This window comes from Carcharodon carcharias, chromosome 2 (genome assembly GCF_017639515.1).
Source record: "Carcharodon carcharias isolate sCarCar2 chromosome 2, sCarCar2.pri, whole genome shotgun sequence".
NCBI lineage: Eukaryota > Metazoa > Chordata > Chondrichthyes > Lamniformes > Lamnidae > Carcharodon > Carcharodon carcharias.
Genome location: NC_054468.1, coordinates 122,301,820 through 122,321,903, shown reverse-complemented (window position 1 = coordinate 122,321,903; position 20,084 = coordinate 122,301,820). Strand labels below are relative to the sequence as shown.

General features: G+C 40.5%; 1 protein-coding gene across 8 annotated transcripts; it reads right to left on the bottom strand.

Annotated features, from left to right (window-relative positions):
• Positions 1 to 2,331: 2,331 nt before the first annotated feature.
• Positions 2,332 to 19,851, bottom strand: zgc:153169 (uncharacterized protein LOC767799 homolog). 8 transcript variants are annotated; one of them, XM_041180617.1, is made up of 10 exons: positions 19,698 to 19,851; positions 15,830 to 15,968; positions 15,076 to 15,232; positions 13,758 to 13,806; positions 11,642 to 11,680; positions 11,441 to 11,529; positions 10,014 to 10,029; positions 8,381 to 8,451; positions 7,144 to 7,248; positions 2,332 to 2,479 (listed from the first exon to the last, which is right to left on the bottom strand). In XM_041180617.1, exons 1-10 carry the CDS (start codon positions 19,834 to 19,836, stop codon positions 2,372 to 2,374), a joined length of 912 nt encoding a protein of 303 aa, XP_041036551.1. In that variant the 5' UTR covers positions 19,837 to 19,851; the 3' UTR covers positions 2,332 to 2,371. The 8 variants fall into 8 exon arrangements, with proteins under 8 accessions (XP_041036551.1, XP_041036567.1, XP_041036540.1 ...); XM_041180633.1 differs by having other exon boundaries at positions 19,755 to 19,851; XM_041180606.1 differs by having other exon boundaries at positions 19,694 to 19,850.
• Between the last annotated feature and the right edge of the window lie 233 nt (positions 19,852 to 20,084).

Here is a 20,084-nt window from a genome sequence, read left to right as displayed (position 1 = left end):
TGTTGTACCTGCATACTAACCTTTTGTGATTCATACACGAGGACACCCAGATCCCTCTGAATCTCAGAACTCTGCAATCTCTCACCATTTAGATAATATGCCCTTTTAAAATTTTTCTTGCCAAAATAGACAATTTCACTTACCCATATTCAAGTCCATTTGCCACAATTTTGCCCACTCACTTAACCTATGTCACTTTGTAGTCTCCTTACGTCCTCTTTACATTTTTACTTTCCTTCCTTTGTGTCATCAGCAAATTTAGTAATCATATCACCTGTGCTTTCATCCAAATCATTTATATGAATTGTAAAAAGTTGAGGCCCCTGCACTGATCCCTGTGGCACACCACTTATTACATCCCGCCAACCTGAAAAAGACACAATTATGGCTACTCTGTTTCCTGTTAGCTAGCCAATTTTCTAACCATATCAATATGTTACTCTTGCACCATGAGCTTTTATTTTCTGCAATAACCTTTGATGTGGCACCTTATCAAATGCCTTCGGGAAATCTAACTCCAGTACATCCACTGGTTCCCCTTTATCCACAGCACATGTGACTCCTTCAAAGAACTCCAATAAATTGGTTAAACATGATTTTCCTTTCACAAAACCATGTTGATTCTGCTGGATTGCTTTAAACTTTTCTAAGTACCATGCTATAACATCTTTAATAAAAGCTTCTAACATTTTCCCTATGACCAATGCTAAGCCAACTGGCCTGTCGTTTGCTGCTTTCTGTCTCTCTCCCTTCTTCAGTAAAGGAGTTACATTTGCTATTTTCCAATCTAATGGAACCTTCCCTAAATCTAGGAAATATTGGAAAATTAAAACTAATGCATCAGCTATTTCAGTAGCCACTTCTTTCAAGACCCCAGGATGAAGTCCATCAGGACTTGGGGACTCGTCAACCTGCAGCTTTAACAATCTGCTCAATACCACTTCCCTGGTGATTGTAATTTTCCTGAGTTCCTCCTTCCCTTCTATTTCCTGATTTACAGCTATTTCCGGAATGTTACTTGTAACGTCTATAGTGAAGACTGATGCAAAATATCTGTCATCTCCTTATTTTCCATTATTAATTCCACAGACTCACTTTCTATAGGACCAACATTCACTTTGTTAACTCTTTAAATATCTATAGAAGCTCTATCTATCTTCTATATTTCCAGCTAGCTTTCTCTCATATTCTAATTTTTCCCTCCTTATTAATCATATTTGTCATTCTTTGCTGTTCTTCATATTTTGTCCAATCTCCTGACCTGCCACCCATCTTTGCACAATTATATGCTTTTTCTTTAAGTTTGATGCTGTCTTTAACTTTTTTCGTTAACCGCAGATGGTGGGTCCTCCCCTTGGAAGTTTTCTTTCTCATTGGAATGTATCTATTCTGTATATTCTGAAATATCCTTTTAATAGTCTGCCACTGCATTGCTTTTAACCTATCTCTTAACCTAATTTGCCAGTTCACTTTAGCTAGCTCTGCTTTCATGCCTTCGTAATTGCCCTTATTTAAGTTTAAAATACTAGCCTTAGGCCCACCCTTCTCTCCCTCAAACTCATGCAAAATTCAAACTGTAGCTGAGGCTGCTTCCCCTTGGCTGGGCAGTCTGGACCTAGGGATCATAGACTCAGGATAAGGGGTCAATCATTTAGGACTGAGATGAGGAGAAATTTCGTCACTCAGAGGGTTGTAATCTTTGGAATTCTCTACCCCAGAGAGCTTTGAATGCTCAATCGATAAGTATATTCATGAAAAAGATTGACATTTTTGGACACAAAGGAAATCAAGGAAAATGAGGTCCAAATAACAGCCATATTGGCATCAAAACGTTAACTCTGTTTCTCTCTCCACAGATTTGCCAGACTTGCTGAGTTTTTCTAGCAGTTTCTCTTTTTATTCCCAGATTTCCAGCATCTGCAGTATTTTGCTTTTATCAAAGAAAATGAGGATAAGGGCAAGAAAGTTGAGTTTCAGCGGAAGGTCAGCCACACTCTTATTGAATGGCTTAGAGGGCTAGGGGAGCTGCATGGCCGACTCTATTTCTTATCTTCTTACATTCTTGTCATTCAAAGCAGGGGCTTTTATATCAGGCATCTCAACAGTCTGGATAGCTTGATTTTCAATACATTAAAAAAATTAGTAGGTTCTAAAACTGACTGGAACTGACTTTTAAAAAAATGTACAAAAGAAAAAAAGAGCAGATTTCTAACCATTTTCAACTCCAGCTCTTGGACATCAAAATTAAGTTCAACAACCCTGCCACCTTGATTTAAAACCCATGTCCTAACTTGATGGTGCAGGGCACTAACCCATTGAAATACTTCAACATTTTGTAACAATTATAGGTTTTTTAATCATTGCAATGATATTAATCAATGTGTGTATGAGGGTTGCTCTGTCTCTGCTCTGCTGCTTCCATTCCATAACCCCAGAACGTATACGGAAAAGATACAGTTGAAGCTGCTCCAATTTCACCCTGTGTAAAAAATAAACAGCTTAGTACATGCACCATTGCTTCTTAGAATATTCCTCGCTTCAAAAATGAGCTGTAAATCACTTTGGGATGTCCTGAGACTGTGAAAGGTGATATATAAATACAAGTTCATTCTTTCCTTTAAATGATCCTTCCAAGAGTGGACATATTGATTGTGGTAAACAGAGTATTCTGCTTTAATGTATTTTATTGGTGATTAGAAAACAATGACTAAAATGAAACATATTGTGGAGCTGCAAATACATCACTGAGTTTCAGCCTGGTTCAGTGGAAACACTTGCTCCTTTGCATCAGAAACTTACAGATTCAAGCCCCATTCTATAAGACCATAAGACATAAGAGCAGAAGTAGACCATTCAGCCAATCGAGCCTGCTCCGCCATTCAGAGATCACAGCTGATCTGATAATCCTCAACTCCACTTTCCTGCCTTTCCCCAAAATCTTTGATTCCCTTACTGATTAAAAATCTGTCGATCTCAGCCTTGAATATACATAACAACCCAGCCTCTACAGCCCTCTGTGGTACAGAATTCCGCAGATTAACAACCCTCTGAGAGAAGAAATTCCTCCTCATCCATGTCTTAAATGGGTGACACCTGACTCTGAGATTATGCCCTCTGATCCTAGACTATCCCACAAGGAGAAACAACCTCTCAGCATCTATCATGTCAAAGCCCCCTAAGAATCTTATATGTTTCAACAAGGTCGCCTCTCAATCTTCTAAACTCCAATGAGTACAGGCCCAACAAACACAACCTCTCTTCATAAGAAAATTCCTCTGTACCTGGGGTCAAGCTAGTGAACCTTCTTTGGACTGCCTCCAATGCCAGTATATCTTTCCTTAGGTAAAGGGACCAAAACTGTTCACAGTATTCTAGGTGTGGTCTAACTAGTGCCTTGTATAGTTTTAACAAGACTTCCATATTTTTATACTCCATTTCCTTTGCCTCCCTATTACCTGCTGAACTTGTATGCTAGCTTTTTGTGATTCATGCACAAGGGCCCCCAAATCCCTGTGCTGTAGCCTTCTGCAGTCTTTCTCCATTTAAATAATATTCAGCTCCGGTATTCTTCCTGCCAAAATGCATAACCTCACATTTTCCCACATTATATACCATCTGCCAAGATTTTGCCCACTCACTTTACCTGTCTATATCCCTCTGTAGACTCTTAGTTATCGTCATCACTTGCTTTCCCACCTATTTTTGTGTCATCCACAAACTTGGCGATTGTACATTCACTTCCCTCATCCAAGTCATTGATATATAATGTAAATAATTGTGGCCCCAGCCTTGATTCCTGTGGCACTCCACCAGTTACAGATTGCCACCCTGAAAATGCTCCCCTTATCCCAACTCTCTGTCTTCTATTAGTTAGCCAGTCCTCTATCCATGCAAATATACTACCCCCAACACCATGGGCTCTTATCTTATTAAGTAGCCTTATGTGTGGTACTTTATCAAACACCTTTTGGAAATCCAAATATATTACATCTACTGGTTCCTCTTTATCTATCCTGCTTGTTACCTCCTCAAAGAGTTCTAATAAATTTGTCAGGCATGATTTCCCTTTCATGAAGCCATGCTGACTCTGCTTGATTAAATTGTGCATTACTAAATGCTCTGCTATTACATCCTTTATAATAGACTCTTAACATTTTCCCAATGACAGATGTTAAACTAACTGGCCAATGGTTACCTGTTTTTTTTTCTCCTCCACCCCCACTTTTTGAATAAGGGTGTTACATTGGCAGTTTTCCAATCCTCTGGGACTTTTCCAGAATCTAAGGATCCTTGGAATATTACTACCAGTGGATCTACTATCTCTATAGCTACTTCCTTTGATATCCTTGGATGCAACCCATCAGGTCCAGGGGACTTATCGGCCTTTAGCCCCATTAGTTTCCTTAGTACTTTTTCTCTAGTGATAGTGTATTTATTTCCTGCCCCCATTTTGCCCCATGGTTATTTAGTATTTTTGGGATGCTATTAGTGTCTTCTACCATGAAGAGTGATGAAAAATATTTATTCAACTCCTCTACTATTTCCTGGTTCCCCATTATTATTTCCCCAGCCTCATTCTCTAAGAGACCTATGTTCCTTTTTATATATTTAAAGAAGCTCTTACTGTCCGTTTTTATATTACTTGCTAGTTTACCCTCAAAGTTTATTTTCCCCCTTTATTTTTTTTGGTCATTTCTTGTTGGTTTTTAAAACTTTCCCAATCCTCTTGCTTACCACTAATCTTTGCCACATTGTACGTTTTTTCTTTCAATTTGATACCATCCTTAACTTGCTTGGTTAACCATGGTTGGTTTATCCCCTTCCTAGAATCCTTCTTCCTCACTGGGATGTATATTTGTTGTGAGTCATGAACTATTTTCTTAAACATCTGCCATTGTTCATCAACTGTCTTTTCTGTTAAACTCCTTTCTCAGTCCACTCCAGCCAACTCTGCCCTCATTCCTTTGTAATTATCCTTATTTATTTAAGCATATAATGTAGGATGACATGGAGGGAGCGCTGCATTGTCGGAGGCTCTGCGTTTTTAGATGAGACATTAAATCAAGTTGCGCCTGTCTGGTCTTTTCCTGTGGTTTGGCTGTTTGGACTCTTAGATCTGGAATTGTCTCTGCCTTTAATTAGCTCCTAAAAGCCTGTCTTTTTCATCAAGCTTTTGGCCATCTGTCCTAATATCGCTTTGTGTGGCTCATTGTTTGATAATTGTTCTTGTGGAGCACTTTCAGAAGTTTTACCCACGTTAAGGGTGCTGTATAAATGCAAGTTATTGTTGTGAAGGAAGTAAAATAATCCCATGCATTATTCATGGAGCACTGGTGTTCACCATACCTTTTCTAGTAAACTGCATTGCTGTCCTTTGGGGAGAGTGCCCCAGAGAGGGAAACAGACACTTTTCAGAAACCACCTCAAGTGGCATTATCTCCTCATTGCCAGGCAACAAGAGTGCTCAAGTACTGCATGTACTTCACTTGCCTCTGCATTTATTTCACTAGCCACTAGATTTTTCCAGCATCCCCGAAAGCCTTCTAAAAACATTAAATAACCATTTCAGATATTTACAGCATTTTCAAAGGCAAACAAAACATTTCTCCTTGTATGTGACCACTGCCTGTTAAATGCTCCTAGCAATCCTCGTTCTTCAAACTCTCATAGGGCTACTGAGAATCAGTCTCCCTCACTTCCCTTAGTAAAGTAAATCTGATAAATGGTCAGTTAATAACTTTGCAGTAAGTGGAGTATTTTCTACCATCAGAGAATACTAAAACAAAATGAAACCTGAAAGTGATGATATCAGAAAAATATTAACCCATTCCACCTGCCCAAAGTAATCCTTCAGCAAGAACAATTTGCCTAATATTTGGTTAACTATAAAAATAATCTTTCTATTAAATAACCACCACACCACCTCTGTAGAAAGCTACCAAAATTTTTCATACAGAATCGTATGTCCAGTTCTGGGAGCCATGCTTTAGGAAAGATGTGAAGGTATTAGAGACAATGCAGAAAAGATTCACAAGAATGGATCCAGGGATGAGGAACTTCAGTTACATAGATAGGTTGAAGAAGTTGGGGCTATTTTCCTTTGAGAAGAGATGGGTGAGAGGAGATTTGATAGAGCTTTTCAAAATCATGAGGGGTCTGGACAGAGTAGATAGGGAGAATTGTTCCCATTGGTGGAAGGATCGAGAACAAGAGGGCACAGATTTAAAGTAATAAGCAAAAGAAGTAATGGCGAAATAAGGAGAAACTTTTTCACACAGCGAGTGGTTAGGGTCTGGAATGTACTGCCTGAAAGTGTGGTGGAGGCAGGATCAATCGAAGTATTCAGAAGGAAATTGGATTATTATCTGAACATGAAGAATGTGCAGGGTTATGGGGAGAAGGTGGGGGAATGGCACTGGGTAAACTGCTCCTACAGAGAGCACAGACATGATGGTCCAAATGGCCTCCTCCTGTGCTGTAACAATTCTGTGGTTCTGAGAACACCTCTGAAATTTGTTTTTGCATTTCCAGCTTCTAACCAACCGTTACTAGTGTTAGAGCAAGTGAGCATTTTGTTAAGTTCTTGCCGAATACGGCATTCGTTTAACAGTTCTCAGTGTGACATTGTGCACTGCAGACACAATCATGCAGAACAATAATATGAAATGCCATCTGGCTATTACAGTGTTCTGCTAGTACATATTCTAACAAAGGTTTTCAGTCAATGCTTTATGTGGATTTAAATGGATTAGATTTCAGCAATGTGTTAATGTCACTTCAAAGGTAGATTAATAAAGATCACTCCAATCGTTCTAAAGATATGCTATCGGTTACATTTAACTCCATACAATGAATATGAATTTTGATACGAACTGTAGCTTTTCAGAGTTTAAATTCTTTTGGAAGCATTCTCACTCGCTCATCCAGTAATGCACTGCATAATCTGATTGAAACCAGAAAGGGAAGGTTCAGGGTTCAATCTCCACTCCATGCTGAGCTCAGAGGAGTGGGATTAAGCCTGATTCAATTGCCTTAAACATCCTGAGACGTGAGAGGAAAGTATGAGCCTGAGTTCTCACTTCAGTCGCTAGCCTGTGAGCTTTTTATACAAACTTTAAAACATGAAGGAGCTATCGTAGGTACCTTCATATTCAAAGCAATGAGCCCAATTTCAAAGATGTCTTTCTTTCCTACCCTGTGGCAAATATCCTGAATTACAGACTGACACGCATCTGCAGGAGAAAGCCCCTGTGGAAATTGAGAGAAAAATTAATTCCCACATAATGCAATGTTGTTCGGAAATTGCAATCCTGAAAGCACAGCAATTCTGAGAGTTTCAAATAGATGCAAATTATGAAAAACACTAATACTGAGTAACCGATTGATGTGTTTTAATGAGATGTGTGCAACATTATAATTTGATGGAAAAAATTATATTAATGAAAAAAAGATGATTAGTTTACTAAAAAGTAGCAGCAAACTCAAGCAACAATGTTCATTTAGAGAAACCCACCACAAGGTAATGTGGTATTAGAAATGTTAACAGTTAACATTAAAAATAAGAACAAAACAATGAAATTAAGGACAGAATTTTACCAAACGGGTGGAAGCTCAACATCAGCAGGCTGTACAAGTTGCCATCATGCACAGGCAGCTGGTGGGATTTGCACCTGAATTTTATGGGCGACCGCCAATTAAGTGGCTGCCGTCTTGAACTGCTGACCCAATCAGAGGGCTGGCAGCCCAGCAGTGCCACCAGGAGTGATGCTGAAGTAGATAGAGGCCCTTCGGCCTCTAGAAGGTAGGCAAAAAAAAAATCCCAGGGCCAAGTACTGAAATCACTGGGGCCGCGTGGGTTGCCTTCCCTGCCCACAGCCCCCTTTTGGCTTCAAGAAACCTTACACCCAAGCTGCTGTTGGGAGTCTATCTCCATTTAGCTGGCAGCCTCCTCATGTAGCAGGGGGTCAATGCACCATTAGCACTTGAGAAAATGTCACCGGCACAGTGAAATGGCCCTGAATAGGGCCTTTCCATACGTAAATTAGCTGCCCACCTCCTTGGGGTGGGTGGCCTGTCAGATTCTGGTCCCAGCGTCAGTAAAGTTCCCTGATGACAGGACATGGTTGGGGAGCCAATCCAACACTGCTCCTCATCTTACCAACTCTCACTGCCTCATGGGAGCCAGTAAAATTCAGCCCAAAGTTTCTGCAGTGAACAAACAACATGAATTCAATCTGCTGTTTCTGCTGGCATTCCTAAAGATTGCAACATCTTTGGGATGACTCGACTGAATAACTCACTCTTTTAGTGCTTACTTATTTAATGTAATTACCAAAACACGCTCACATAAAACTTCCAAATATGTCCCCAAACATATTACCTGTTTCATGAGTTGAACTACATGGAAACTAGGGCAGAAGCACATGATTTTATCGCCGTCACCAGTGGCTCCAATTGAAAAGAAGACAAAATATATACTTTTGAATGACATTTTTGAGAACATTGAATTGAAATGATAACATGCATTAAACTTTTAACATATCCACATTATCATCCTGCAGCTGAAAAATAAGAAAAGATGAAATAGCATGGTGGATCTCCTAAAACTACTGTTCCAGTTTTTATTAGTTACCAATGGAAGCAAAACATCTTATTCAGGGGGCAGGAACTGAGCCTAGTGTCAATTAAGACAGAAGACCATGTGCTCATGTCACTGTCATAACTTCATCGCATAATCTAGGTTGAGAGTCCAGTGCGGTACTGAGGAACAGCTGGACTGTCAAAGGTGCTATCTTTTGGATGAAATGTTAAACCAAATCTCTGTCTCAAAGAGATTTGTCTTTGTCCCAGACTCTGTCTCTCCTTTGCCCCCACCTATCACTGGCCTTCTATCCAGCTTCACCTGCTCCACCTCTTTACACAGTATAAATTTCATCACTTTCACTTCTCTTTAGCTCTGAAGAAGAGTCACACAGACTTGAAACATTAACTCTGTATTTCTCTCCGCAGATGCTGTTAGATCTACCGAGTTTTCCCAGCATTTTCTGTTTTTGTCTCTGTCTCACAGTGCAGGTGGGTTGTGAAAGAACTCAGACGACCATTTGAAGAACAGCAAAAGTTCTTCCATGCACAACTGATACCAAAATTAGATTAAATGGTCATTCAATTCATTTGTTGCCTGTGGGATCCTGCTCTGCTAAAATTGGCTGTTGATTTCACCTACATAACATTGACCGCATTTCAAAATTCACTGGAGGTGATTGGCAGTGGGATCACCTGAGGACTTGATAGAAAAACTAAAGGCAAGTCAACCACCTGGAAGATCACAGAAATTAAACTGAACGTGGAGATGACCATGTCCACTTACACCTGTGATGCTTGGAGTGTTTCCTGATAGATTGTTTTCCATATCTAAATTAATCTCACCTAACTGGTTGTAAGACATAGTCCGCACTGAATAATAATAGTCCCAAGAATGGAGAGGGAGAATTTGAACAAGAATGACCAAATAGATATAATTATCTAAACTACTGAAAAACATATTTCCACTCAGTGCTATATATTCAACCACTTAATGAAATACTGCAGCTTAATAAAGCCAAAAATACCATAAACTATTAACAAGGTATCCGCTGTTTCTTGAAAACCTTTGGACAGTGGAATGGTACAACTCTTCTTACAAATAATGGAGTGTCAGTATAAAGAAGTTAGTGCAAACTACAACAGCCTATACTATATGATTATATCTAATCCCTTATAACACAACCCTATTGTAAACCAGTCTTTTGTTTTTAAGACAAGACTTACATTTTAGTTTGGAAATGCAAAACCTGAAATAGCTGATAACAGCTTTTTTCCGATTTCTCAAAACTAACAAGTTTGAGATGTTAAACATACACAGTATTGTGAACATATTGTAAGTTCAATGCAAAAATTACTTTAAGAGGTATTGTTTCTTTAGCATCATGGATGACCAGAAATGAACCATGCAACTTATTTTCTGAAACACGTACCAGCAGCAGCTCCTGCCTGTAAGAATAACAACTGTCATAAGGCTGATTGTGATCAAGCGACCTTGAAAATAAAAACAAACCAGTAAACAACATGAATAATTAGAAATACTGTAATTTTAATTTATACAAATTCACTTTCCATCCCATTTCAAATTCTTGAACCAGTGTTTTCCAGTCAAGAGAGGGAGCAGGTAACCTTGCCTCAGAACAATGCCTGCTCTGTAAAGGCCATGTTATAATCAGTCACGAACGGGTGCTCAAACAGCATGTCCACTAATTTCCCCTCCCTCACAGAGAGCCTCTTATTGTACAAGGGAATGGTAGTAGTAATGTTACAGGCCCTGACTAATGTTCTGAACATGAGTTCCAATCCCAGAATGGCAGCTGGGGAAATTTAAATTCAATGAATTAAATAGATCTGGAATAAAAAGCTAATCACAGTCATGATGGTCATGAAACCACCAGGTTGTTTTCGGGAAGGAAATCTGTCATTCTTACCTGGTTTGGCTGACATGTGACTCCAGACCCATAGCAGTGTTGTTGACTCTTAACTGCCCCCTAAAATGGCTGCATCAAAAACTACTACAGAAGAGCCGAATAAGAATAAAACTGGACGTAGCACTCAGCATTGACTTACGCACCAGGTACGATAAAGGTACACCATGCCCAGTTGACCCTGCAAAACTAATATGTCGCTGTTCCTGGGTCAAAACTAATATGTCGCTGTTCCTGGGTCAAAACTAATATGTCGCTGTTCCTGGGTCAAAATTAATATATCGCTGTTCATGAGTCAAAATCCAATATTCACTCCCAAGCAGTACACTGTAGATGTACTGTCATCACATGGACTGCAGAGGTTCAAGGCAGCAGCTCACCATCAACTTCTCAAGGGCAAATAGGGATGGGCGATAAATACTGGCATTGCATTTATTTATTGCATTTAATTCATCCCAAGGATAAATTAAAAGAGGCCTCCAAATTTGTATCAAATTCACAGTGACATCATTTTAATCTGTTTATTCAGGGAATGAGGTTAGGTACCCCTTAGAAAGCTGCAATAAAAATCATCATGTGAACAAAAGCAAAATATTGTGGATTCTGCAAATCAGAAAGAAAACAGAAAGTGCTGGAAATGTTTCAGTAGCTCAGGCAGCATCTGTGGAGAGAGGTCACAGACCTGAAATGTTACCTCTGCTTCTCTTCCCAAAGATGCTGCCTGACCTGCTGAGTATTTCCAGCATTTTCTGTTTTTATGTTAGGTCATAGCAACACCGTATCCAAAAAGGATTACTCAGCTATCTCTTCCAATCAAAAGGAAGCCAAGCAAATTCAGTTATAAAGACATTGTCAAATGTTTATCAACGTGTAAACGAGTGATATGACTCTTCTCACTCAGCGTCTTGAATTAAATTGTGGAAGGAACTTGCCCGATTGTCTGCATACAGTCCACATCCAGGCAAAGGCGAGTCACCAACACGCCCAGGATCTTTGAATGGAGCTCCAGAAGTAGATACACCTAAAGAGTTCAAAACAAAACCACTGAAAGTAGATTTATAAATCAATGGAGACTTCTGGATCAGCCCAAACTGCAATAGATACATTTCTAGCTACTGCAGAATTGTACATACCTACAGTTATATTGCCCAGATGATCCAAAACAATCAAACCTAATAACAAACAAAACAGAAAATATCATATTAAACGAAGTGGCTTTGTGAATTGGAAGTCTTGACTATTGGAAATAATTCCTGCAAGTGTTACACTTCCTTAAATATTCATTAAGTTGTTCCCCATTTTTTTTCCCTGGTGTGATCTTCCACTCAACTAACTTCAATTTCATCTGCCACAGTTCTATTCACCTTAAGTATTGACTTGGATCTCCTGTTATTCTTCAGCTGCTTTATCAGCCTCCATTTTCTGGCAAGCGCACAACACCCATACAGACCCTCCCCTCTGAACCCCTACCCCCCAATTTACATTTGAATTGTTGAATCTGGGTCATTCACATTGAACAGCACTAATCCCTGGGGAATTCCTTATAATGTACACCCCTAGCTTGATGACACTCCTAAATAATACCTACTGCTTTCTCTCATTCAGCCAGTTCTTCATCATCATCCAAGTTTTAGTTAGGGTACCTAGAGCATTGCTTAGGGTACCCAGAGCGTTACCTAAAGTTCCCAGTGCCTTAATTTTGTGAGAAACCTTTCATGTGGAACTTTACTGAAGAATTTCCAGAAGACTGGATACATCATATGATTAATTTTTCCAATATGCATTTGGGATGTATCCTCCTGAAAATGTCAAGGAGGTTGGGAAGGCAGGGTCTGCGCCCTTTGAAAGCATGTTGATTGCCATTTACTAGATTACTTTTATATAGGTAGGCTTCAACTTCATCCCTAATGGTTTTCTCCATTACCTTTTTTTATTCTTCCATGGGATGTGGGTGTTGCTGACAAAGCCAGCATTTGTTAATTGCCCTTGAACTTAACATTGCATAGGGCAGTTAAGAGTCAACGACACATTGCTGTGGGTCTGGAGTCACATGTAGACTAGGCCGGGCAAGGATGGCAGATTTCCTTCCCTATAGGACATTAGTGAACCAGATGGGTTCAAACCCTACCAGCTGCCATGATGGGATTTGTCCCCTGGACGTTCGGATTACTAGTCCAGTGACATTGCCACTTTGCCACCATCTCCCCCATTTTTGACATTTACTGAACAACATCACTGAGTCTGTAGCTGTCCAGGCTTGTTATACTGGCTTCGTCGAAACTAAGTGCCATATTGGCTTTGGTTCTAGATTAACTGGGATCTTCTTTTAATAAGAGCAGTACACATTGCATTTAAAAAGTTGCATGGTATATATCTGCCTGTTTTATGTATGTGTCAGAACCATTATTGCAGATACCTGGATGCAATTGCATTTTGTGACAACAAGAAGCTATTTTGATTATTTGCAATTTTCAAGGTTTGTTGAAGATTCAGGTCCGTTGTGGATACCTTCTTGGGTTTAGTCTGTACTGCTATAAGTCTTATTCAGAATGAGAAGGTTTGAAACACGTCTCTAGCAAAAGCAACCATATCCCTTTGATAACATTGATGTAACTAAGCAGGATTCATTGAAAGTTGTAAACACCAGAATATAGAAGTATTGCTGATAAAAAGAAACATTTTCTGTAAAAGCTTTTCATCTTGTACTCATCAGGACAATTCGCAAGAAAATACCAACATCAGGGAAAACAACAAATTTATACTGTATGAGAAAAAAGAGTGCTGATTGGTTGGCAAGTGGACTCTGATTGTTAGAGATGGTGCCATGGAGAATGCACCAGTTGATGGTGACTGACAATTAACTGGCAAGCATTGTTTGAAATGTAAACCAGGCAGCTTGACTCTGGTCAAGGCATTGCCCTGAGGAATGAACCAGCAAATATCTTGTATAGCTGAAACAGGCCCAACGTGTGTATATGTTCTTTCTGTCTGCAAAGAACAGGGCCCTGCGTGTTAATATTTGTAGCTTCCAGTAGGCGCAAATGCACCACACTGCGAGCCCAACTGACAATCTTAAATTGGTTGTCAGCGTTACATTGACATTGAAATTTTCTTGCGAATTGTCCTGAGTGCAAGACGAAAAGCTTCGACAAAAAATGTATCTTGTTTCAGCAACACTCAAGTTCTGTATGACCAAACGACTATTTGTATAGAAGTACTCTTCTTTTTGGTGCACAAGATATTTCTTACCTAAAGTGTCATGATTTTTGGAAGTACTCTTCCGATTTTCTAAAAATTCCTAAACAAATTGAAACAATTAAGAACTTCCAAATGTAAAATAAACTGAAAAAGCATAACATATGTCAACACTCAACCATCTGATAAAGATTGAAAGTGTAGTTAGGAAGTATTTGGAAAATTTGCTGAAAAGTTAATGGTGTGTCTTTTCATTTCCCATCTGTAACCGCCTAGGAATGCTGTTAAAGCAAATGCATAGCAAATAAATTTGGCAAGTGTACACAATTATATAAGTTTATAATATGTATACATAAGTGCTTTGAAAGTTAGGGACTGGAGTGTGAATCCAGAATATGCCATATACAGACAGGTTTGCTGGAGAATTATAATAAATGCAAGAATATTATAATCCATTACTTAGCATTAGATTAGGCTCCCCCTTCGTTTAAAGGATAATGATACTGAATTATGTAATACTGAGCCATAGAGGAGGAGAGTTGCAGACTGAATCTCTTACACAAGGATACGATGATAGAGTTAGATAAAGAAGTTCGGGAGGAGGCTCGAGTGGAGCATAATCACCGGTGTAGATCAGTTGGGTTAAATGGCCTATTTCTGTGTTGTAAACTCGATATAAATCTGCTGGTCATAGCCATGGCACTGATGAAGGTGCCACAATTGTCTTCTGTAATCCTGTCCTAACAACGGTTAGAAAGATTAGCCATATTACGTACCCCTGACTGCTATCCAGTGCATATATTTGGATGTTGGGAAGCAGTCAGGCAAGGCTGTGATTCCTTTTACTTGGTCAAAGAACATTCCCACACTCACATGAAGGACAGACATTAAGTGAGGTATTGAAGGATTACTGGGGTCTATGGAACTGGATTCCCACTACTCCTCAGGAGACAGGAAAAATATATTTTGGCTGGCAGTCAACTGAAAATTTCAAAACGGAGATTGATAGATTTTTTGTCAGGTAAGGATATTACTTTAAATATTAGAGAACTAAGGCAGGTAGAATGAGTTAAGATACAGATCAGCCATGATTTAAATGAATGGTGGAAAAGACTCGAGAGGCTGAATGGTCTCCTCCTGTTCCTATGTCCCTAGATGTAAATAAATGTACAATTGAGCAAGAAAGCTGCAGCATGATGACTTTTATTAAATCAACAATTGAAATGGAAGATAAAAATTTTTTGGGGGCTTGAAATTAAACTTTGAGTTGCATTTGGTGAAAATTTATCAATAGTTCTAATTCTACAAACATCTGAAAACATCATATGCAGGAGTGTTAATCATGGGTATTTATTAACGGCTGTTTGATCACCTCATAGGCATCCAAGCCTGCCTCAGACATCATGTCACTGTTGTCTTCAATACTGAATCCCTGTTCTTTGGCGAAGGCTGCTGCTCCTTCTCCAACTAGCATGTTATGTGTATTCTTATCCATCACCATACGAGCCACTGTCAATGGGATACCAACACTATTGAAAAACACATTGACAAAGATAAAACGGAGTTATTAAAGAAACTTGCCATGTCAGCTAATAGCAATTTGTGCTTTTCTTTAGTTCCACATGTGCACTTCAACATTGAACAGCTGCACAAATTTCAGAGTAGCGTTATCACAAAATGAAAAATGATGCATTATAATTGGTGCTGCATTAAAGATCTTCAATACTGAACATGTTTAACTGACTAGAATTACTTTTCTGCTTGTACTATGTTAAGGTCCCAATCCTGGGTGAATCAAATGCATAAGGAACACTAAATGTGGCGAAATCTGGTGAAATGTTACCACACAACAATGCATGTGAATCAATCAACTCAAACAAAATATTAGACAATCAATTACTTCAGACTTCAGTGCAGTTTCAAATATCCCCTCAAACATGGGCTTTTGCAAGAATCTCTGATAGTTTGGTTTGTAGACCAGGAGAATATAACACAGGAGGGCATTCACCCCATCTTTTATTATTCCATGATTCTAAATTATCCATGACGTAAAAGTGAATAATTCTGGTGAAGATGGGAACATCTACTAACAGTAATAATGACAACATCAAACGACCAGCACATACCCGGGCAAGGCTGCTACAGCTCCAAAACGGCCAGGTAGCCCTTCCATGATTGCAGCATCACACTGAACAACTCCAGCTTTGTTTGGGAAGCCCCCACGACCCACCACAAAGCAGCCTGTCTCTTTGTCATTCTCTAGTTCTGTAAGTCAAAATCGAAAGAAACATTCACTTATTAATATGCTTTATTTCTGTTTGGGGTGCTACCCTGAAATATTATCAAAAATCTGCAACACTCGGGAATGGCCTGGTAGAAACAGAAGAACATAAGAAATGGGAGCAGGAGTAGGCCATTCGACATCTTGGGGTGCTCCACCATTCAATGAGATCATGGATGATCTGACTGTGGTCTTACCTTTCTTACCTGACCCCTGTAGCGCTTAACTCCCTTGTCAATCAAAACTCTATCTAACTCAGCCTTGAATATGTTCAATGACCCAGCCTCCACTGCTCTCTGGGGAAGAGAATTCCAAAGACTGACAACCCTCAGAGAGAAGAAATTCCTCCTCATCTCCATTTTAAATGGGAGACCTCACACTTTAAAACTCTGCCCCCAGTTCTAGATTCCCCGCAAGGAAAACATCCTCTCAGCATCTACCCTGTCAGGCCCCTTTTTCAGTGTCATATTTTTTCAATCAGATCACCTCTTATTCTTCTAAACTCCAATGAGTATAGGCCCAGCCTGCTCAACCTTTCCTCACAAGATAAACCTCTTCGTCCCAGGAATCAGCCCAGTGAACGTTCTCTGAACTGCTTCCAATGCAAGCATGTCCCTCTTAACTAAGGAAGCCAAATCTGAACACAGTATTCCAGGCAGTTGTAGCAAGACTTTTTCACTCCACCCTCCCTCCCTTTGCAATAAAGGTCAACATTCCATTTGCCTTCCTAATTAATTACTTGCTGTACCTGCATGCTGACTTTTGTACAAGGACACCCAAATCCCTCTGTACTGCAGGATTCTGCAATCTCTCTCCATTTAAATAATATGCCGCTTTTCTATTCTTCCTGCCAAAGTGGACAATGTCACATTTTCCCCCACAGTATACTCCATCCGCCAAATAGCCTCTTGAGCCTCAACTGCCTGGTAGATCTTACTGGCCATCTAACATGTTGTGTCGTGGATTGGGAGTGCCCACTGCCAGTCCCACAATTCTTGAGCTGAAATATGAAGGGCTTCAATAGAGTAAATAAAACAGAACTGTTTCCAATGGCTGAAGGGTCGCTAATCAGAGGAAACATATTTAAGATGACTGGCAAATAGAACTGGAGATGACCTGAGGAAAAATATTTTTGCACCACAAGTATTTGGAATAAGCTGCCTGTTAGGATGGTACATACAGATTCAATAGTACCTTTCAAAGGAGAATTGCATAACTACTTGAAGGAAAAATAATTGCAGGGTTTTGGGGGAGAGCAGAGGGGTGGACTATTTAGATTTTGCTTCACAAGGGCTGGCAAAGACTCGATGGGCCAAAATGTTCTTGTGTCGTTATATTTGGAAGATATTTCTAAATCATTGCAACCTCCTGAATGATGGGCAAGGCAGAGATGTGAAACACATGCTCCTGTGGATAAATCTGTTTTCCCTCTGGATTTGGGAGACATAGCTCAGGAAACATGTTCAGAATTATCAGTAGAGGAAGCTAGCCGACCACTGCCATCTACAGGCACAAGTGTTTTTTTTTATTCATTCATGAGATATGGGTGTCACTGGCAAGGCCAGCATTTACTGCCCATCCCTAATTTCCCTTGAGAGGGTGATAGTGAGTCACCCCTCTTCAACACAACTGAATAGCTTGCTCGGTCATTTTGGAGAGCAGTTAAAAATAGACCACATCGTTGTGAGTCTGGAATTAAATACAGACCAGACAGGGTAAGGACAGCAGATTTCCTACCCCATCCTCCTCATTTTAGCTTCTCCCATTTTACTTGGGCTTGCCACAATGCTGGTTGATCACCCTTATACATTTCCTCCGCCTCTTGTCAGTCACCATTCCTCCTCCCATTGCACTGTGATTGTGTCTCTCATCATCACTTCTTTCCTTCTGGTCTGGTTCTTCTTCTTCCTGACAGTCCCATTTCCATCTCTCACTTCACCACATTCCCCCCGTCCTCTCTCTGTAACAGATAACCAGGCAGTTGCAATCTCTTCTCAGCTACTTTCTTCGATGCTCCCACAACCTTCACGGAGTCCCTGGTGTGCTGATTCCTGATCTTGTTCTTTCTCATTGCTCCACACATCCGCATCTTATGAGTATCCACACATTGTTCCTCTCTTCTTGATGGTGCCTGGGTTTCTGCACTATATAACAAGGCCGGTCTCACAACTGTCTTGTAGATTCTTCCTTTCAGTTTCAGCAATACCTTTCTATCACAACACTCCACTGCGCTCCTTCCAATTACTCCAGCCAGATAATCCATTGCTTAATTTCCATACTTCCATCTTCTGCCACCACTGACACCAGATACTTGAAACCCACAATCTTTACATCTTCACTCTGATCCTCTTCCCTCAGTTCAAACTGACAATCCATAAATTGGATAAATTGAAAAGATTTCCTTCCGTGAAGGACATTAATGAGCCTGATGAGTTGATCTGACAATCTAGTTCAATAGTCATCATTACTGACTGATTCTAACTTTTATTCAATTAACTAATTAAATTTAAATTCTCCAGATGCCAAGGGATTATTCTTCACTCCTGTCTCTGACATCACTGGCGCTGGTCTCTGGAATACTGGTCCAGTAACATAACCACTGTGCTATTGTTGCCCCCAGCATCCCCACCCCACAAAGACATTATCTGCAGCAGGAGATGCAGAGACCCAATCAACCAATGGGAAAGACAACTTTCCACAAGGGAGTGCTGACAGATTCACATGTAGTAACTTTGACAACCTTTATTTACATTGCTGTGAACACGATCTCTGCTCTACTGTACATGGATCTCAAACATGGATATCTCCCCAAGCACACACATTATCCAGGTCTGGCTTCAGAATAGTTCCAGACAAATACTTAACTTCCAACTTCCTCTCCCCTAAATATACTTTTCCCTTGCTTTTGCTTGGTGCCTACCCATGGCACAACAGCAATGCACAAGCATGCATCTGGCTGGGCAAATTAATAATACTAGAACAGGCCGTAACATATAACTGGATCATAACATGCAGTGCAACCTCACAGCTAGTGGTATTGGTTTGATTTACCTCAGGCCGCTAAAATTCTTACTGAATTTCTGTACATTACAGTGACCATTTTCAAAAGTACTCCATTGGCTGTAAACTGTTTTGGCATGTCCCAAGGTCGTGAGAAGCACCATATAAGTGCAAATATTTCTTTTACACATTATCAGTTATGCTATTTGGAGCACAGTGAAATCAATAAAAGTCTGCTTAATGAAAGAAAGAAAATTTTGTATTTATATATAGCAACATTTATGATCTCAAGGATGTGCCTCGTTATGTCAGAACTTCAGTACAGAGTGCCGCACTGTCAGAGGGTCAGTATTGAGGGAGCGCCGCACTGTCGGAGGGTCAGTACCGAGGGAGCGCCGCACTGTCGGAGGGTCAGTACCGAGGGAGCGCCGCACTGTCGGAGGGTCAGTACTGAGGGAGCGCCGCACTGTCGGAGGTTCAGTACTGAGGGAGCGCCGCACTGTCGGAGGGTCAGTACTGAGGGAGCGCTGCACTGTCGGAGGGTCAGTACTGAGGGAGCGCCGCACTGTTGGAGGGTCAGACTGAAGGAGTGCTGCACTGTCGGTGGAGTTGTGTTTAGATGCGATGTTAAGAGGCCCAACTTATGGCCTGGGATGGGTGTGGAAGTTTCCCCCGGATCACTGTCCCTCTGATAGGGATTGGGGATCACCTGCCATGGCCTCCTGGACACAATGAGTGGCTCCACTCCCCGCCGCCATCAGCCGTCTCACCCTCTCCACCGCCGCCAGAGAAAAAGCCCACGTCCCCACGGCCGCCATAGCAACCCGATTCTCTCCTCGCTGATTGGCCCATCCGGCTGATCCTGCCGCCATAGCAACCCGATCTTCTGTGACCATTAAAAAAATGATTAATGATCACTATTGATGCGCGAACGCTAACAGGGAAATACAAATTATTAAATCAACGAATTAAATAATGTTTTAACAGCTTAATTCAGATTTTCCCCTCAGACTCTCCGGCCACCACCCCTTTCCCCGCCCCTCTACTATCTGTCCAAAGGCTATTGGGCCCAGCGAGGCTGTCAATCAAATCTGCGCGTG